The sequence below is a fragment of the Salvelinus namaycush genome, unplaced genomic scaffold (genome assembly GCF_016432855.1).
Source record: "Salvelinus namaycush isolate Seneca unplaced genomic scaffold, SaNama_1.0 Scaffold2742, whole genome shotgun sequence".
Classification (NCBI taxonomy): Eukaryota; Metazoa; Chordata; class Actinopteri; order Salmoniformes; family Salmonidae; genus Salvelinus; species Salvelinus namaycush.
In genome coordinates this window covers 221-16,056 of record NW_024059611.1, presented here as the reverse complement: position 1 = coordinate 16,056, position 15,836 = coordinate 221, and the positions used below count along the sequence as shown (strand labels likewise).

General features: G+C 52.6%; 1 protein-coding gene across 1 annotated transcript; it reads right to left on the bottom strand.

Moving 5' to 3' along the window:
- Positions 1 to 461: 461 nt before the first annotated feature.
- On the bottom strand, positions 462 to 15,539 carry LOC120039486 (islet cell autoantigen 1-like; the record flags this gene model as incomplete). Its single annotated transcript, XM_038984897.1, has 5 exons — positions 462 to 541; positions 1,090 to 1,173; positions 9,804 to 9,857; positions 10,871 to 11,069; positions 15,416 to 15,539. Coding segments are annotated over 5 exons (541 nt in total), but the record flags the coding sequence as incomplete, so codon positions are not given.
- Between the last annotated feature and the right edge of the window lie 297 nt (positions 15,540 to 15,836).

The following is a 15,836-nucleotide window of genomic DNA, read 5'->3' as shown; positions in this document are numbered from 1 at the left end:
AACATGTTAGACCGGTGGGGTCAGCATGGTAGACCGGTGGGGTCAACATGGTAGACCGGTGGGGTCAGCATGGTAGACCGGTGGGGTCAACATGGTAGACCGGTGGGGTCAGCATGGTAGACCGGTGTGGTCAGCATGGTAGACCGGTGGGGTCAGCATGGTAGACCGGTGGGGTCAGCATGTTAGACCGGTGGGGTCAGCATGGTAGACCGGTGGGGTCAGCATGGTAGACCGGTGGGGTCAGCATGGTAGACCGGTGGGGTCAACATGGTAGACCGGTGGGGTCAGCATGGTAGACCGGTGGGGCCAGCATGGTAGACCGGTGGGGTCAACATGGTAGACCGGTGGGGTCAGCATGGTAGACCGGTGGGGTCAGCATGGTAGACCGGTGGGGTTTACCCCCAGTCGGAGCTCATTTTCCCCCAGAGTTCCCACTTTGTCTTGAACTAGGATGTTCTCACCTGTTACTCTGTATGGCCTTCTCTTTGTTCTGGTCCTGGTTCTCTAAATCTGTCAGCTGCTCCAGAGGGTCCCGGAGGTCCTGACAACATACACACCTACGGTTACAACACACTGGAAGCAAAACAAACACACACACCCCATCTACGGTTACAACACACTGGAAGCAAAACAAACACACACCCCATCTACGGTTACAACACACTGGAAGCAAAACAAACACACACACCCCATCTACTGTTACAACACACTGGAAGCAAAACAGACACACACACCCCATCTACTGTTACAACACACTGGAAGCAAAACACACACACACCCCATCTACGGTTACAACACACTGGAAGCAAAACAAACACACACACACACCATCTACTGTTACAACACACTGGAAGCAAAACAAACACACACACACACCATCTACGGTTACAACACACTGGAAGCAAAACAAACACACACACACACCCCATCTACTGTTACAACACACTGGAAGCAAAACAAACACACACCCCATCTACTGTTACAACACACTGGAAGCAAAACAAACACACCCCATCTACTGTTACAACACACTGGAAGCAAAACAAACACACACACCTGTAATGTACGTGCAACCCGTCCCACACGTACCTTGAGAGTGGTGAACTGGTAGGGGACAAGGCCTTTAAAAGACTCATGAATCCCACTCATCACATCGGCTGTCCTCTCCCAGAACTGGAGGAGGGTGATCTGGAAAGAGACTGTACTGCATTAACTCACACCGCTACTATGCAACGACACACACAGACCGCTACTATGCAACGACACACAGACCGCTACTATGCAACGACACACACAGACCGCTACTATGCAACGACACACACAGACCGCTACTATGCAACGACACACACAGACCGCTACTATGCAACGACACACACAGACCGCTACTATGCAACGACACACACAGACCGCTACTATGCAACGACACACAGACCGCTACTATGCAACGACACACAGACCGCTACTATGCAACGACACACACAGACCGCTACTATGCAACGACACGCACAGACCGCTACTATGCAACGACACACACAGACCGCTACTATGCAACGACACACACAGACCGCTACTATGCAACGACACGCACAGACCACTACTATGCAACGACACACACAGACCGCTACTATGCAACGACACACACAGACCGCTACTATGCAACGACACGCACAGACCGCTACTATGCAACGACACACAGACCGCTACTATGCAACGACACACACAGACCGCTACTATGCAACGACACGCAGACCGCTACTATGCAACGACACACACAGACCGCTACTATGCAACGACACGCACAGACCGCTACTATGCAACGACACGCACAGACCGCTACTATGCAACGACACGCACAGACCGCTACTATGCAACGACACACACAGACCGCTACTATGCAACGACACACACACAGACCGCTACTATGCAACGACACGCACAGACCGCTACTATGCAACGACACGCACAGACCGCTACTATGCAACGACCCGCACAGACCGCTACTATGCAACGACACGCACAGACCGCTACTATGCAACGACACGCACAGACCGCTACTATGCAACGACACGCACAGACCGCTACTATGCAACGACACACAGACCGCTACTATGAAACGACACACAGACCGCTACTATGAAACGACACACACACACACACCGCTACTATGCAACGACACGCACAGACCACTACTATGCAACGACACACACAGACCGCTACTATGAAACGACACACACACACACACCGCTACTATGCAACGACACACACAGACCACTACTATGCAACGACACACACAGACCGCTACTATGCAACGACACACAGACCGCTACTATGCAACGACACACACAGACCGCTACTATGAAACGACACACACAGACCGCTACTATGCAACGACACGCACAGACCGCTACTATGCAACGACACACAGACCGCTACTATGCAACGACACACAGACCGCTACTATGCAAACGACACACAGACCGCTACTATGCAACGACACACAGACCGCTACTATGCAACGACACACAGACCGCTACTATGCAACGACACACAGACCGCTACTATGCAACGACACACACAGACCGCTACTATGCAACGACACGCACAGACCGCTACTATGCAACGACACACAGACCGCTACTATGAAACGACACGCACAGACCGCTACTATGCAACGACACACACAGACCGCTACTATGCAACGACACGCACAGACCGCTACTATGCAACGACACACACAGACCGCTACTATGCAACGACACGCACAGACCGCTACTATGCAACGACACACACAGACCGCTACTATGCAACGACACACAGACCGCTACTATGAAACGACACACAGACCGCTACTATGAAACGACACACACACACACACCGCTACTATGCAACGACACACACAGACCGCTACTATGCAACGACACACACAGACCGCTACTATGAAACGACACACACACACAGACCGCTACTATGCAACGACACACACACACAGACCGCTACTATGCAACGACACACACACACACACCGCTACTATGCAACGACACACACACACACACCGCTACTATGCAACGACACACACAGACCGCTACTATGCAACGACACACACACACACACCGCTACTATGCAACGACACACACAGACCGCTACTATGCAACGACACACAGACCGCTACTATGCAACGACACGCAGACCGCTACTATGCAACGACACACACAGACCGCTACTATGCAACGACACACACAGACCACTACTATGCAACGACACACACAGATCGCTACTATGCAACGACACACACAGACCGCTACTATGCAACGACACACACAGATCGCTACTATGCAACGACACACACAGATCGCTACTATGCAACGACACACACAGACCGCTACTATGCAACGACACGTACAGACCGCTACTATGCAAAGACACACACAGACCGCTACTATGCAACGACACACACAGACCGATACTATGCAACGACACACACAGATCGCTACTATGCAACGACACACACAGACCGCTACTATGCAACGACACACACAGACCGCTACTATGCAACGACACACAGACCGCTACTATGCAACGACACACACAGACCGCTACTATGCAACGACACACACAGACCGCTACTATGCAACGACACACAGACCGCTACTATGCAACGACACACACAGACCGCTACTATGCAAAGACACACACAGACCGCTACTATGCAACGACACACACAGACCGCTACTATGCAACGACACGCACAGACCGCTACTATGCAACGACACACACACACCGCTACTATGCAACGACACACACAGACCGCTACTATGCAACGACACACAGACCGCTACTATGCAACGACACACACAGACCGCTACTATGCAACGACACACAGACCGCTACTATGCAACGACACACACAGACCGCTACTATGCAACGACACACACAGACCGCTACTATGCAACGACACACACAGACCGCTACTATGCAACGACACACACAGACCGCTACTATGCAACGACACACACAGACCGCTACTATGCAACGACACACACAGACCTGGTATATGCAACGACACACACAGACCGCTACTATGCAACGACACACACAGACCGCTACTATGCAACAACACGTACAGACCGCTACTATGCAACGACACACACAGACCGCTACTATGCAACGACACACACAGACCGCTACTATGCAACGACACACACAGACCGCTACTATGCATTAACACACAGACCGCTACTATGCAACGACACACAGACCGCTACTATGCATTAACACACACAGACCGCTACTATGCAACGACACACACAGACCGCTACTATGCAACGACACACACAGACCGCTACTATGCAACGACACACACAGACCGCTACTATGCAACGACACACACAGACCGCTACTATGCAACGACACACACAGACCGCTACTATGCAACGACACACACACACCGCTACTATGCAACGACACACACAGACCGCTACTATGCAACGACACACACAGACCGCTACTATGCAACGACACGCACAGACCGCTACTATGCAACGACACACACAGACCGCTACTATGCAACGACACGCACAGACCGCTACTATGCAACGACACACACAGACCGCTACTATGCAACGACACACACAGACCGCTACTATGCAACGACACACAGACCGCTATTATGCAACGACACACACAGACCGCTACTATGCAACGACACACACACACCGCTACTATGCAACGACACACACAGACCGCTACTATGCAACGACACACACAGACCGCTACTATGCAACGACACACAGACCGCTACTATGCAACGACACGCACAGACCGCTACTATGCAACGACACACAGACCGCTACTATGCAACGACACACAGACCGCTACTATGCAACTACACACAGACCGCTACTATGCAACGACACACACAGACCGCTACTATGCAACGACACACAGACCGCTACTATGCAACGACACACACAGACCGCTACTATGCAACGACACGCACAGACCGCTACTATGCAACGACACACACAGACCGCTACTATGCAACGACACGCACAGACCGCTACTATGCAACGACACACACAGACCGCTACTATGCAACGACACGCACAGACCGCTACTATGCAACGACACGCACAGACTGCTACTATGCAACGACACACACACACCGCTACTATGCAACGACACACACACAGACCGCTACTATGCAACGACACACAGAGACCGTTACTATGCAACGACACACACAGACCGCTACTATGCAACGACACACAGAGACCGTTACTATGCAACGACACACACACACCGCTACTATGCAACGACACACAGACCGCTACTATGCAACGACACACAGACCGCTACTATGCAACGACACGCACAGACCGCTACTATGCAACGACACACAGACCGCTACTATGCAACGACACACAGACCGCTACTATGCAACTACACACAGACCGCTACTATGCAACGACACACACAGACCGCTACTATGCAACGACACACACACACCGCTACTATGCAACGACACACACACAGACCGCTACTATGCAACGACACACAGAGACCGTTACTATGCAACGACACACACAGACCGCTACTATGCAACGACACACACAGACCGCTACTATGCAACGACACTCACAGACCGCTACTATGCAACGACACACACAGACCGCTACTATGCAACGACACACAGACCGCTACTATGCAACGACACACAGACCGCTACTATGCAACGACACACACAGACCGCTACTATGCAACGACACACAGACCGCTACTATGCAACGACACACAGACCGCTACTATGCAACGACACACACAGACCGCTACTATGCAACGACACACACAGACCGATACTATGCAACGACACACACACACCGCTACTATGCAACGACACACAGACCGCTACTATGCAACGACACACAGACCGCTACTATGCAACGACACACACAGACCGCTACTATGCAACGACACACACAGACCGCTACTATGCAACGACACGCACAGACCGCTACTATGCAACGACACACAGACCGCTACTATGCAACGACACACACAGACCGCTACTATGCAACGACACACACAGACCGCTACTATGCAACGACACACACAGACCGCTACTATGCAACAACACGCACAGATCGCTACTATGCAACGACACACACAGACCGCTACTATGCAACGACACACAGACCGCTACTATGCAACGACACACACAGACCGCTACTATGCAACGACACACACAGACCGCTACTATGCAACGACACACACAGACCGCTACTATGCAACGACACACACAGACCGCTACTATGCAACGACACACACAGATCGCTACTATGCAACGACACACACAGACCGCTACTATGCAACGACACACACAGACCGCTACTATGCAACGACACGCACAGACCGCTACTATGCAACGACACACACAGACCGCTACTATGCAACGACACACACAGACCGCTACTATGCAACGACACACACAGATCGCTACTATGCAACGACACACACAGACCGCTACTATGCAACGACACGCACAGACCGCTACTATGCAACGACACACACAGACAGACCTGGTAGAACAGACAGACAGACAGACAGACAGACAGACAGACAGACAGACAGACAGACAGACAGACAGACAGACAGACAGACCTGGTATGTGCAGAGGGAGTGAGACAGACAGACAGACAGACCTGGTATGTGCAGAGGGAGTGAGACAGATAGACAGACAGACCTGGTATGTGCAGAGGGAGTGAGACAGATAGACAGACAGACCTGGTATGAGCAGAGGGAGTGAGACAGATAGACAGACAGACCTGGTATGTGCAGATGGAGTGAGACAGACAGACCTGGTATGTGCAGAGGGAGTGAGACAGACAGACCTGGTATGTGCAGAGGGAGTGAGACAGATAGACAGACAGACCTGGTATGTGCAGAGGGAGTGAGACAGACAGACCTGGTATGTGCAGAGGGAGTGAGACAGACAGACCTGGTATGTACAGAGGGAGTGAGACAGACAGACCTGGTATGTGCAGAGGGAGTGAGACAGATAGACAGACAGACCTGGTATGTGCAGAGGGAGTGAGACAGACAGACCTGGTATGTGCAGAGGGAGTGAGACAGATAGACCTGGTATGTGCAGAGGGAGTGAGACAGATAGACCTGGTATGTGCAGAGGGAGTGAGACAGATAGACAGACAGACCTGGTATGTGCAGAGGGAGTGAGACAGATAGACCTGGTATGTGCAGAGGGAGTGAGACAGATAGACAGACAGACTTGGTATGTGCAGAGGGAGTGAGACAGACAGACCTGGTATGTGCAGAGGGAGTGAGACAGATAGACAGACAGACCTGGTATGTGCAGAGGGAGTGAGACAGACAGACCTGGTATGTGCAGAGGGAGTGAGACAGATAGACAGACATACCTGGTATGTGCAGAGGGAGTGAGACAGACAGACCTGGTATGTGCAGAGGGAGTGAGACAGACAGACCTGGTATGTGCAGAGGGAGTGAGACAGACAGACCTGGTATGTGCAGAGGGAGTGAGACAGACAGACCTGGTATGTGCAGAGGGAGTGAGACAGACAGACCTGGTATGTGCAGAGGGAGTGAGACAGACAGACCTGGTATGAGCAGAGGGAGTGAGACAGACAGACCTGGTATGTGCAGAGGGAGTGAGACAGACAGACCTGGTATGTGCAGAGGGAGTGAGACAGACAGACCTGGTATGAGCAGAGGGAGTGAGACAGACAGACCTGGTATGTGCAGAGGGAGTGAGACAGACAGACCTGGTATGTGCAGAGGGAGTGAGACAGACAGACCTGGTATGAGCAGAGGGAGTGAGACAGACAGACCTGGTATGTGCAGAGGGAGTGAGACAGACAGACCTGGTATGTGCAGAGGGAGTGAGACAGACAGACCTGGTATGTGCAGAGGGAGTGAGACAGACAGACCTGGTATGTGCAGAGGGAGTGAGACAGACAGACAGACAGACAGACCTGGTATGAACAGAGGGAGTGAGACAGACAGACAGACAGACAGACAGACCTGGTATGAACAGAGGGAGTGAGACAGACAGACAGACAGACAGACAGACAGACAGACCTGGTATGTGCAGAGGGAGTGAGACAGACAGACCTGGTATGTGCAGAGGGAGTGAGACAGACAGACCTGGTATGTGCAGAGGGAGTGAGACAGACAGACCTGGTATGTGCAGAGGGAGTGAGACAGACAGACCTGGTATGTGCAGAGGGAGTGAGACAGACAGACCTGGTATGTGTAGAGGGAGTGAGACAGACAGACCTGGTATGTGCAGAGGGAGTGAGACAGACAGACCTGGTATGTGCAGAGGGAGTGAGACAGACAGACCTGGTATGAACAGAGGGAGTGAGACAGACAGACAGACAGACAGACCTGGTATGAACAGAGGGAGTGAGACAGACAGACAGACAGACAGACCTGGTATGAACAGAGGGAGTGAGACAGACAGACAGACAGACAGACCTGGTATGAGCAGAGGGAGTGAGACAGACAGACCTGGTATGTGCAGAGGGAGTGAGACAGACAGACCTGGTATGTGCAGAGGGAGTGAGACAGACAGACCTGGTATGTGCAGAGGGAGTGAGACAGACAGACCTGGTATGTGCAGAGGGAGTGAGACAGACAGACCTGGTATGAACAGAGGGAGTGAGACAGACAGACAGACAGACCTGGTATGTGCAGAGGGAGTGAGACAGACCTGGTATGAACAGAGGGAGTGAGACAGACAGACCTGGTATGAACAGAGGGAGTGAGACAGACAGACCTGGTATGAACAGAGGGAGTGAGACAGACAGACAGACAGACAGACAGACCTGGTATGTGCAGAGGGAGTGAGACAGACAGACCTGGTATGTGCAGAGGGAGTGAGACAGATAGACAGACAGACCTGGTATGTGCAGAGGGAGTGAGACAGACAGACCTGGTATGAACAGAGGGAGTGAGACAGACAGACCTGGTATGTGCAGAGGGAGTGAGACAGACAGACCTGGTATGTGCAGAGGGAGTGAGACAGACAGACCTGGTATGTGCAGAGGGAGTGAGACAGACAGACCTGGTATGTGCAGAGGGAGTGAGACAGACAGACCTGGTATGTGCAGAGGGAGTGAGACAGATAGACAGACAGACAGACCTGGTATGTGCAGAGGGAGTGAGACAGACAGACAGACAGACCTGGTATGTGCAGAGGGAGTGAGACAGACAGACCTGGTATGTGCAGAGGGAGTGAGACAGACAGACCTGGTATGTGCAGAGGGAGTGAGACAGACAGACCTGGTATGTGCAGAGGGAGTGAGACAGACAGACCTGGTATGTGCAGAGGGAGTGAGACAGACAGACCTGGTATGTGCAGAGGGAGTGAGACAGACAGACCTGGTATGAACAGAGGGAGTGAGACAGACAGATAGACAGACAGACCTGGTATGAACAGAGGGAGTGAGACAGACAGACAGACAGACCTGGTATGTGCAGAGGGAGTGAGACAGACAGACCTGGTATGTGCAGAGGGAGTGAGACAGACAGACCTGGTATGTGCAGAGGGAGTGAGACAGACAGACCTGGTATGTGCAGAGGGAGTGAGACAGACAGACCTGGTATGTGCAGAGGGAGTGAGACAGACAGACCTGGTATGTGCAGAGGGAGTGAGACAGACAGACCTGGTATGTGCAGAGGGAGTGAGACAGACAGACCTGGTATGTGCAGAGGGAGTGAGACAGCATATTACAACGGGAGGCTCCCAGCATGTCAATCTTCTGACACACATCGTTCTTCAGCTTCTCAAACAGATCCTTCGAACCTCTGACCTGGGACTGCACCTGGTGGGCCATACACACAGGTTAACATACACACAGGTTAACACACACAGCACCTGGTGGGCCATACACACAGGGTTAACACACACAGCACCTGGTGGGCCATACACACAGCACCTGGTGGGCCATACACACAGGTTAACACACACAGCACCTGGTGGGCCATACACACAGGTTAACACACACAGCACCTGGTGGGCCATACACACAGCACCTGGTGGGCCATACACACAGGTTAACACACACAGCACCTGGTGGGCCATACACACAGGTTAACACACACAGCACCTGGTGGGCCATACACACAGCACCTGGTGGGCCATACACACAGGTTAACACACACAGCACCTGGTGGACCATACACACAGGTTAACACACACAGCACTTGGTGGGCCATACACACAGGTTAACACACACAGCACCTGGTGGGCCACACACACAGCACCTGGTGGGCCATACACACAGCACCTGGTGGGCCATACACACAGGTTAACACAGCACCTGGTGGGCCATACACACAGGGTTAACACAGTACCTGGTGGGCCATACACACAGGTTAACACACACAGCACCTGGTGGGCCATACACACAGGTTAACACACACAGCACCTGGTGGGCCATACACACAGCACCTGGTGGACCATACACACAGGTTAACACACACAGCACCTGGTGGGCCATACACACAGGGTTAACACAGCACCTGGTGGGCCATACACACAGGTTAACACACACAGCACCTGGTGGGCCATACACACAGGTTAACACACACAGCACCTGGTGGGCCATACACACAGGTTAACACACACAGCACCTGGTGGACCATACACACAGGTTAACACACACAGCACCTGGTGGGCCATACACACAGGTTAACACACACAGCACCTGGTGGGCCATACACACAGCACCTGGTGGACCATACACACAGGTTAACACACACAGCACCTGGTGGATCACACACACAGGGTTAACACACACAGCACCTGGTGGACCACACACACAGGTTAACACACCTTGCGGAACTTGTCCAGATGTTTACAGGTGTCCGGGTCGAGTTCCTGAGAGACATCCTTCATCCAGAGCAGCGCTCCACGGTATTCCGTCCTGGATTTCTCCATCCGGGTCACGGTCAGGAGCGTGTCAGCGATCGCACGCCGCCGAAACGTCTCCACCTCCTGCTCCATCCGGTGTAAGGGCGGGCACAGGACCAGCCTGACACATTAACATAGCAGATCCAGTATTAACTCTGGGGGCGGGCACAGGACCAGCCTGACACATTAACATAGCAGATCCAGTATTAACTCTGGGGACGGGCACAGGACCAGCCTGACACATTAACATAGCAGATCCAGTATTAACTCTGGGGACGGGCACAGGACCAGCCTGACACATTAACATAGCAGATCCAGTATTAACTCTGGGGGCGTGCACAGGACCAGCCTGACACATTAACATAGCAGATCCAGTATTAACTCTGGGGGCGGGCACAGGACCAGCCTGACACATTAACATAGCAGATCCTGTATTAACTCTGGGGGCGGGCACAGGACCAGCCTGACACATTAACATAGCAGATCCTGTATTAACTCTAGGGGCGGGCACAGGACCAGCCTGACACATAAACATAGCAGATCCAGTATTAACTCTGGGGGCGGGCACAGGACCAGCCTGACACATTAACATAGCATATCCTGTATTAACTCTGGGGGCGGGCACAGGACCAGCCTGACACATTAACATAGCAGATCCAGTATTAACTCTGGGGGCGGGCACAGGACCAGCCTGACACATTAACATAGCAGATCCAGTATTAACTCTGGGGACGGGCACAGGACCAGCCTGACACATTAACATAGCAGATCCAGTATTAACTCTGGGGGCGGGCACAGGACCAGCCTGACACATTAACATAGCAGATCCTGTATTAACTCTGGGGGAGGGCACAGGACCAGCCTGACACATTAACATAGCAGATCCAGTATTAACTCTGGGGGCGGGCACAGGACCAGCCTGACACATTAACATAGCAGATCCAGTATTAACTCTGGGGGTGGGCACAGGACCAGCCTGACACATTAACATTAACATAGCAGATCCAGTATTAACTCTGGGGGCGGGCACAGGACCAGCCTGACACATTAACATTAACATAGCAGATCCAGTATTAACTCTGGGGGCGGGCACAGGACCAGCCTGACACATTAACATAGCAGATCCTGTATTAACTCTGGGGGCGGGCACAGGACCAGCCTGACACATTAACATTAACATAGCAGATCCAGTATTAACTCTGGGGACGGGCACAGGACCAGCCTGACACATAAACATTAACATAGCAGATCCAGTATTAACTCTGGGGGCGGGCACAGGACCAGCCTGACACATAAACATTAACATAGCAGATCCAGTATTAACTCTGGGTGCGGGCACAGGACCAGCCTGACACATTAACATAGCAGATCCAGTATTAACTCTGGGGGCGGGCACAGGACCAGCCTGACACATTAACATAGCAGATCCAGTATTAACTCTGGGGGTGGGCACAGGACCAGCCTGACACATTAACATAGCAGATCCAGTATTAACTCTGGGGGCGGGCACAGGACCAGCCTGACACATTAACATAGCAGATCCAGTATTAACTCTGGGGACGGGCACAGGACCAGCCTGACACATTAACATAGCAGATCTAGTATTAACTCTGGGGTGCGGGCACAGGACCAGCCTGACACATTAACATAGCAGATCTAGTTTTAACTCTGGGGTGCAGGCACAGGACCAGCCTGACACAGAAACATAAACATTAACATAGCAGATCAAGTATTAACTCTGGGGGTGGGCACAGGACCAGCCTGACACATTAACATAGCAGATCCAGTATTAACTCTGGGGGTGGGCACAGGACCAGCCTGACACATAAACATAGCAGATCCAGTATTAACTCTGGGGATGGGCACAGGACCAGCCTGACACATTAACATAGCAGATCCAGTATTAACTCTGGGGGTGGGCACAGGACCAGCCTGACACATTAACATTAACATAGCAGATCCAGTATTAACTCTGGGGATGGGCACAGGACCAGCCTGACACATTAACATAGCAGATCCAGTATTAACTCTGGGGGTGGGACAGGACCAGCCTGACACATTAACATTAACATAGCAGATCCAGTATTAACTCTAGGGAAGGGCACAGGACCAGCCTGACACATTAACATGGCAGATCCTGTATTAACTCTGGGGACGGGCACAGGACCAGCCTGACACATTAACATGGCAGATCCTGTATTAACTCTGGGGACGGGCACAGGACCAGCCTGACACATTAACATAGCAGATCCAGTATTAACTCTGGGGGCGGGCACAGGACCAGCCTGACACATTAACATAGCAGATCCAGTATTAACTCTGGGGGCGGGCACAGGACCAGCCTGACACATTAACATAGCAGATCCAGTATTAACTCTGGGTGCGGGCAACACAGGGCCTTGCTGGGTTAGGGGTTAGGATGGTTCTGACCTCTACAGGGCCTTGCTGGGTTAGGGGTTAGGATGGTTCTGACCTCTACAGGGCCTTGCTGGGTTAGGATGGTTCTGACCTCTACAGGGCGTTGCTGGGTTAGGGGTTAGGATGGTTCTGACCTCTGCAGGGCCTTGCTGGGTTAGGGGTTAGGATGGTTCTGACCTCTACAGGGCCGTACTGGGTTAGGATGGTTCTGACCTCTACAGGGCCTTGCTGGGTTAGGATGGTTCTGACCTCTGCAGGGCCTTGCTGGGTTAGGGGTTAGGATGGTTCTGACCTCTGCAGGGCCTTGCTGGGTTAGGATGGTTCTGACCTCTGCAGGGCCTTGCTGGGTTAGGGGTTAGGATGGTTCTGACCTCTGCAGGGCCTTGCTGGGTTAGGGGTTAGGATGGTTCTGACCTCTACAGGGCCTTGCTGGGTTAGGGGTTAGGATGGTTCTGACCTCTGCAGGGCCTTGCTGGGTTAGGGGTTAGGATGGTTCTGACCTCTACAGGGCGTTGCTGGGTTAGGGGTTAGGATGGTTCTGACCTCTGCAGGGCCTTGCTGGGTTAGGGGTTAGGATGGTTCTGACCTCTACAGGGCCGTACTGGGTTAGGGGTGAGGATGGTTCTGACCTCTACAGGGCCTTGCTGGGTTAGGGGTTAGGATGGTTCTGACCTCTACAGGGCCTTGCTGGGTTAGGGGTTAGGATGGTTCTGACCTCTGCAGGGCCTTGCTGGGTTAGGGGTTAGGATGGTTCTGACCTCTGCAGGGCCTTGCTGGGTTAGGGGTTAGGATGGTTCTGACCTCTGCAGGGCCTTGCTGGGTTAGGGGTTAGGATGGTTCTGACCTCTACAGGGCCTTGCTGGGTTAGGGGTTAGGATGGTTCTGACCTCTACAGGGCGTTGCTGGGTTAGGGGTTAGGATGGTTCTGACCTCTACAGGGCCTTGCTGGGTTAGGGGTTAGGATGGTTCTGACCTCTGCAGGGCCTTGCTGGGTTAGGGGTTAGGATGGTTCTGACCTCTGCAGGGCCTTGCTGGGTTAGGGGTTAGGATGGTTCTGACCTCTACAGGGCCTTGCTGGGTTAGGGGTTAGGATGGTTCTGACCTCTACAGGGCCTTGCTGGGTTAGGGGTTAGGATGGTTCTGACCTCTACAGGGCCTTGCTGGGTTAGGGGTTAGGATGGTTCTGACCTCTACAGGGCCTTGCTGGGTTAGGATGGTTCTGACCTCTGCAGGGCCTTGCTGGGTTAGGGGTTAGGATGGTTCTGACCTCTACAGGGCCTTGCTGGGTTAGGGGTTAGGATGGTTCTGACCTCTACAGGGCCTTGCTGGGTTAGGGGTTAGGATGGTTCTGACCTCTACAGGGCCTTGCTGGGTTAGGGGTTAGGATGGTTCTGACCTCTACAGGGCCTTGCTGGGTTAGGGGTTAGGATGGTTCTGACCTCTACAGGGCCGTACTGGGTTAGGGGTTAGGATGGTTCTGACCTCTACAGGGCCTTGCTGGGTTAGGGGTTAGGATGGTTCTGACCTCTACAGGGCCTTGCTGGGTTAGGGGTTAGGATGGTTCTGACCTCTACAGGGCCTTGCTGGGTTAGGGGTTAGGATGGTTCTGACCTCTACAGGGCCGTACTGGGTTAGGGGTTAGGATGGTTCTGACCTCTGCAGGGCCTTGCTGGGTTAGGATGGTTCTGACCTCTGCAGGGCCTTGCTGGGTTAGGGGTTAGGATGGTTCTGACCTCTGCAGGGCCTTGCTGGGTTAGGATGGTTCTGACCTCTACAGGGCCTTGCTGGGTTAGGATGGTTCTGACCTCTGCAGGGCCTTGCTGGGTTAGGGGTTAGGATGGTTCTGACCTCTGCAGGGCCTTGCTGGGTTAGGGGTTAGGATGGTTCTGACCTCTACAGGGCCTTGCTGGGTTAGGATGGTTCTGACCTCTACAGGGCCTTGCTGGGTTAGGATGGTTCTGACCTCTGCAGGGCCTTGCTGGGTTAGGGGTTAGGATGGTTCTGACCTCTACAGGGCCTTGCTGGGTTAGGGGTTAGGATGGTTCTGACCTCTGCTTGGCCGAGGCACACAGGGCCTTGCTGGTTGCGTCCATCATGTTTCCAGCCTTGGTGCGGTCGTGTTCTGCCTGGAACCTCAGAAACATCCCCAACTCATTCTCCTCCTGAGACAGGTCTGGAACACAGGAATGTCATAACCTCAACATAACCTCAACATAACCTCAACATAACCTAACCCTAACCCTCCTGAGACAGGTCTGGAACACAGGAATGTCATAACCTCAACATAACCCTAACATAACCTCAACATAACCTAACCCTCCTGAGACAGGTCTGGAACACAGGAATGTCATAACCTCAACATAACCTAACATAACCTCAACATAACCTAACCCTCCTGAGACAGGTCTGGAACACAGGAATGTCATAACCTCAACATAACCTAACATAACCTCAACATAACCTAACCCTC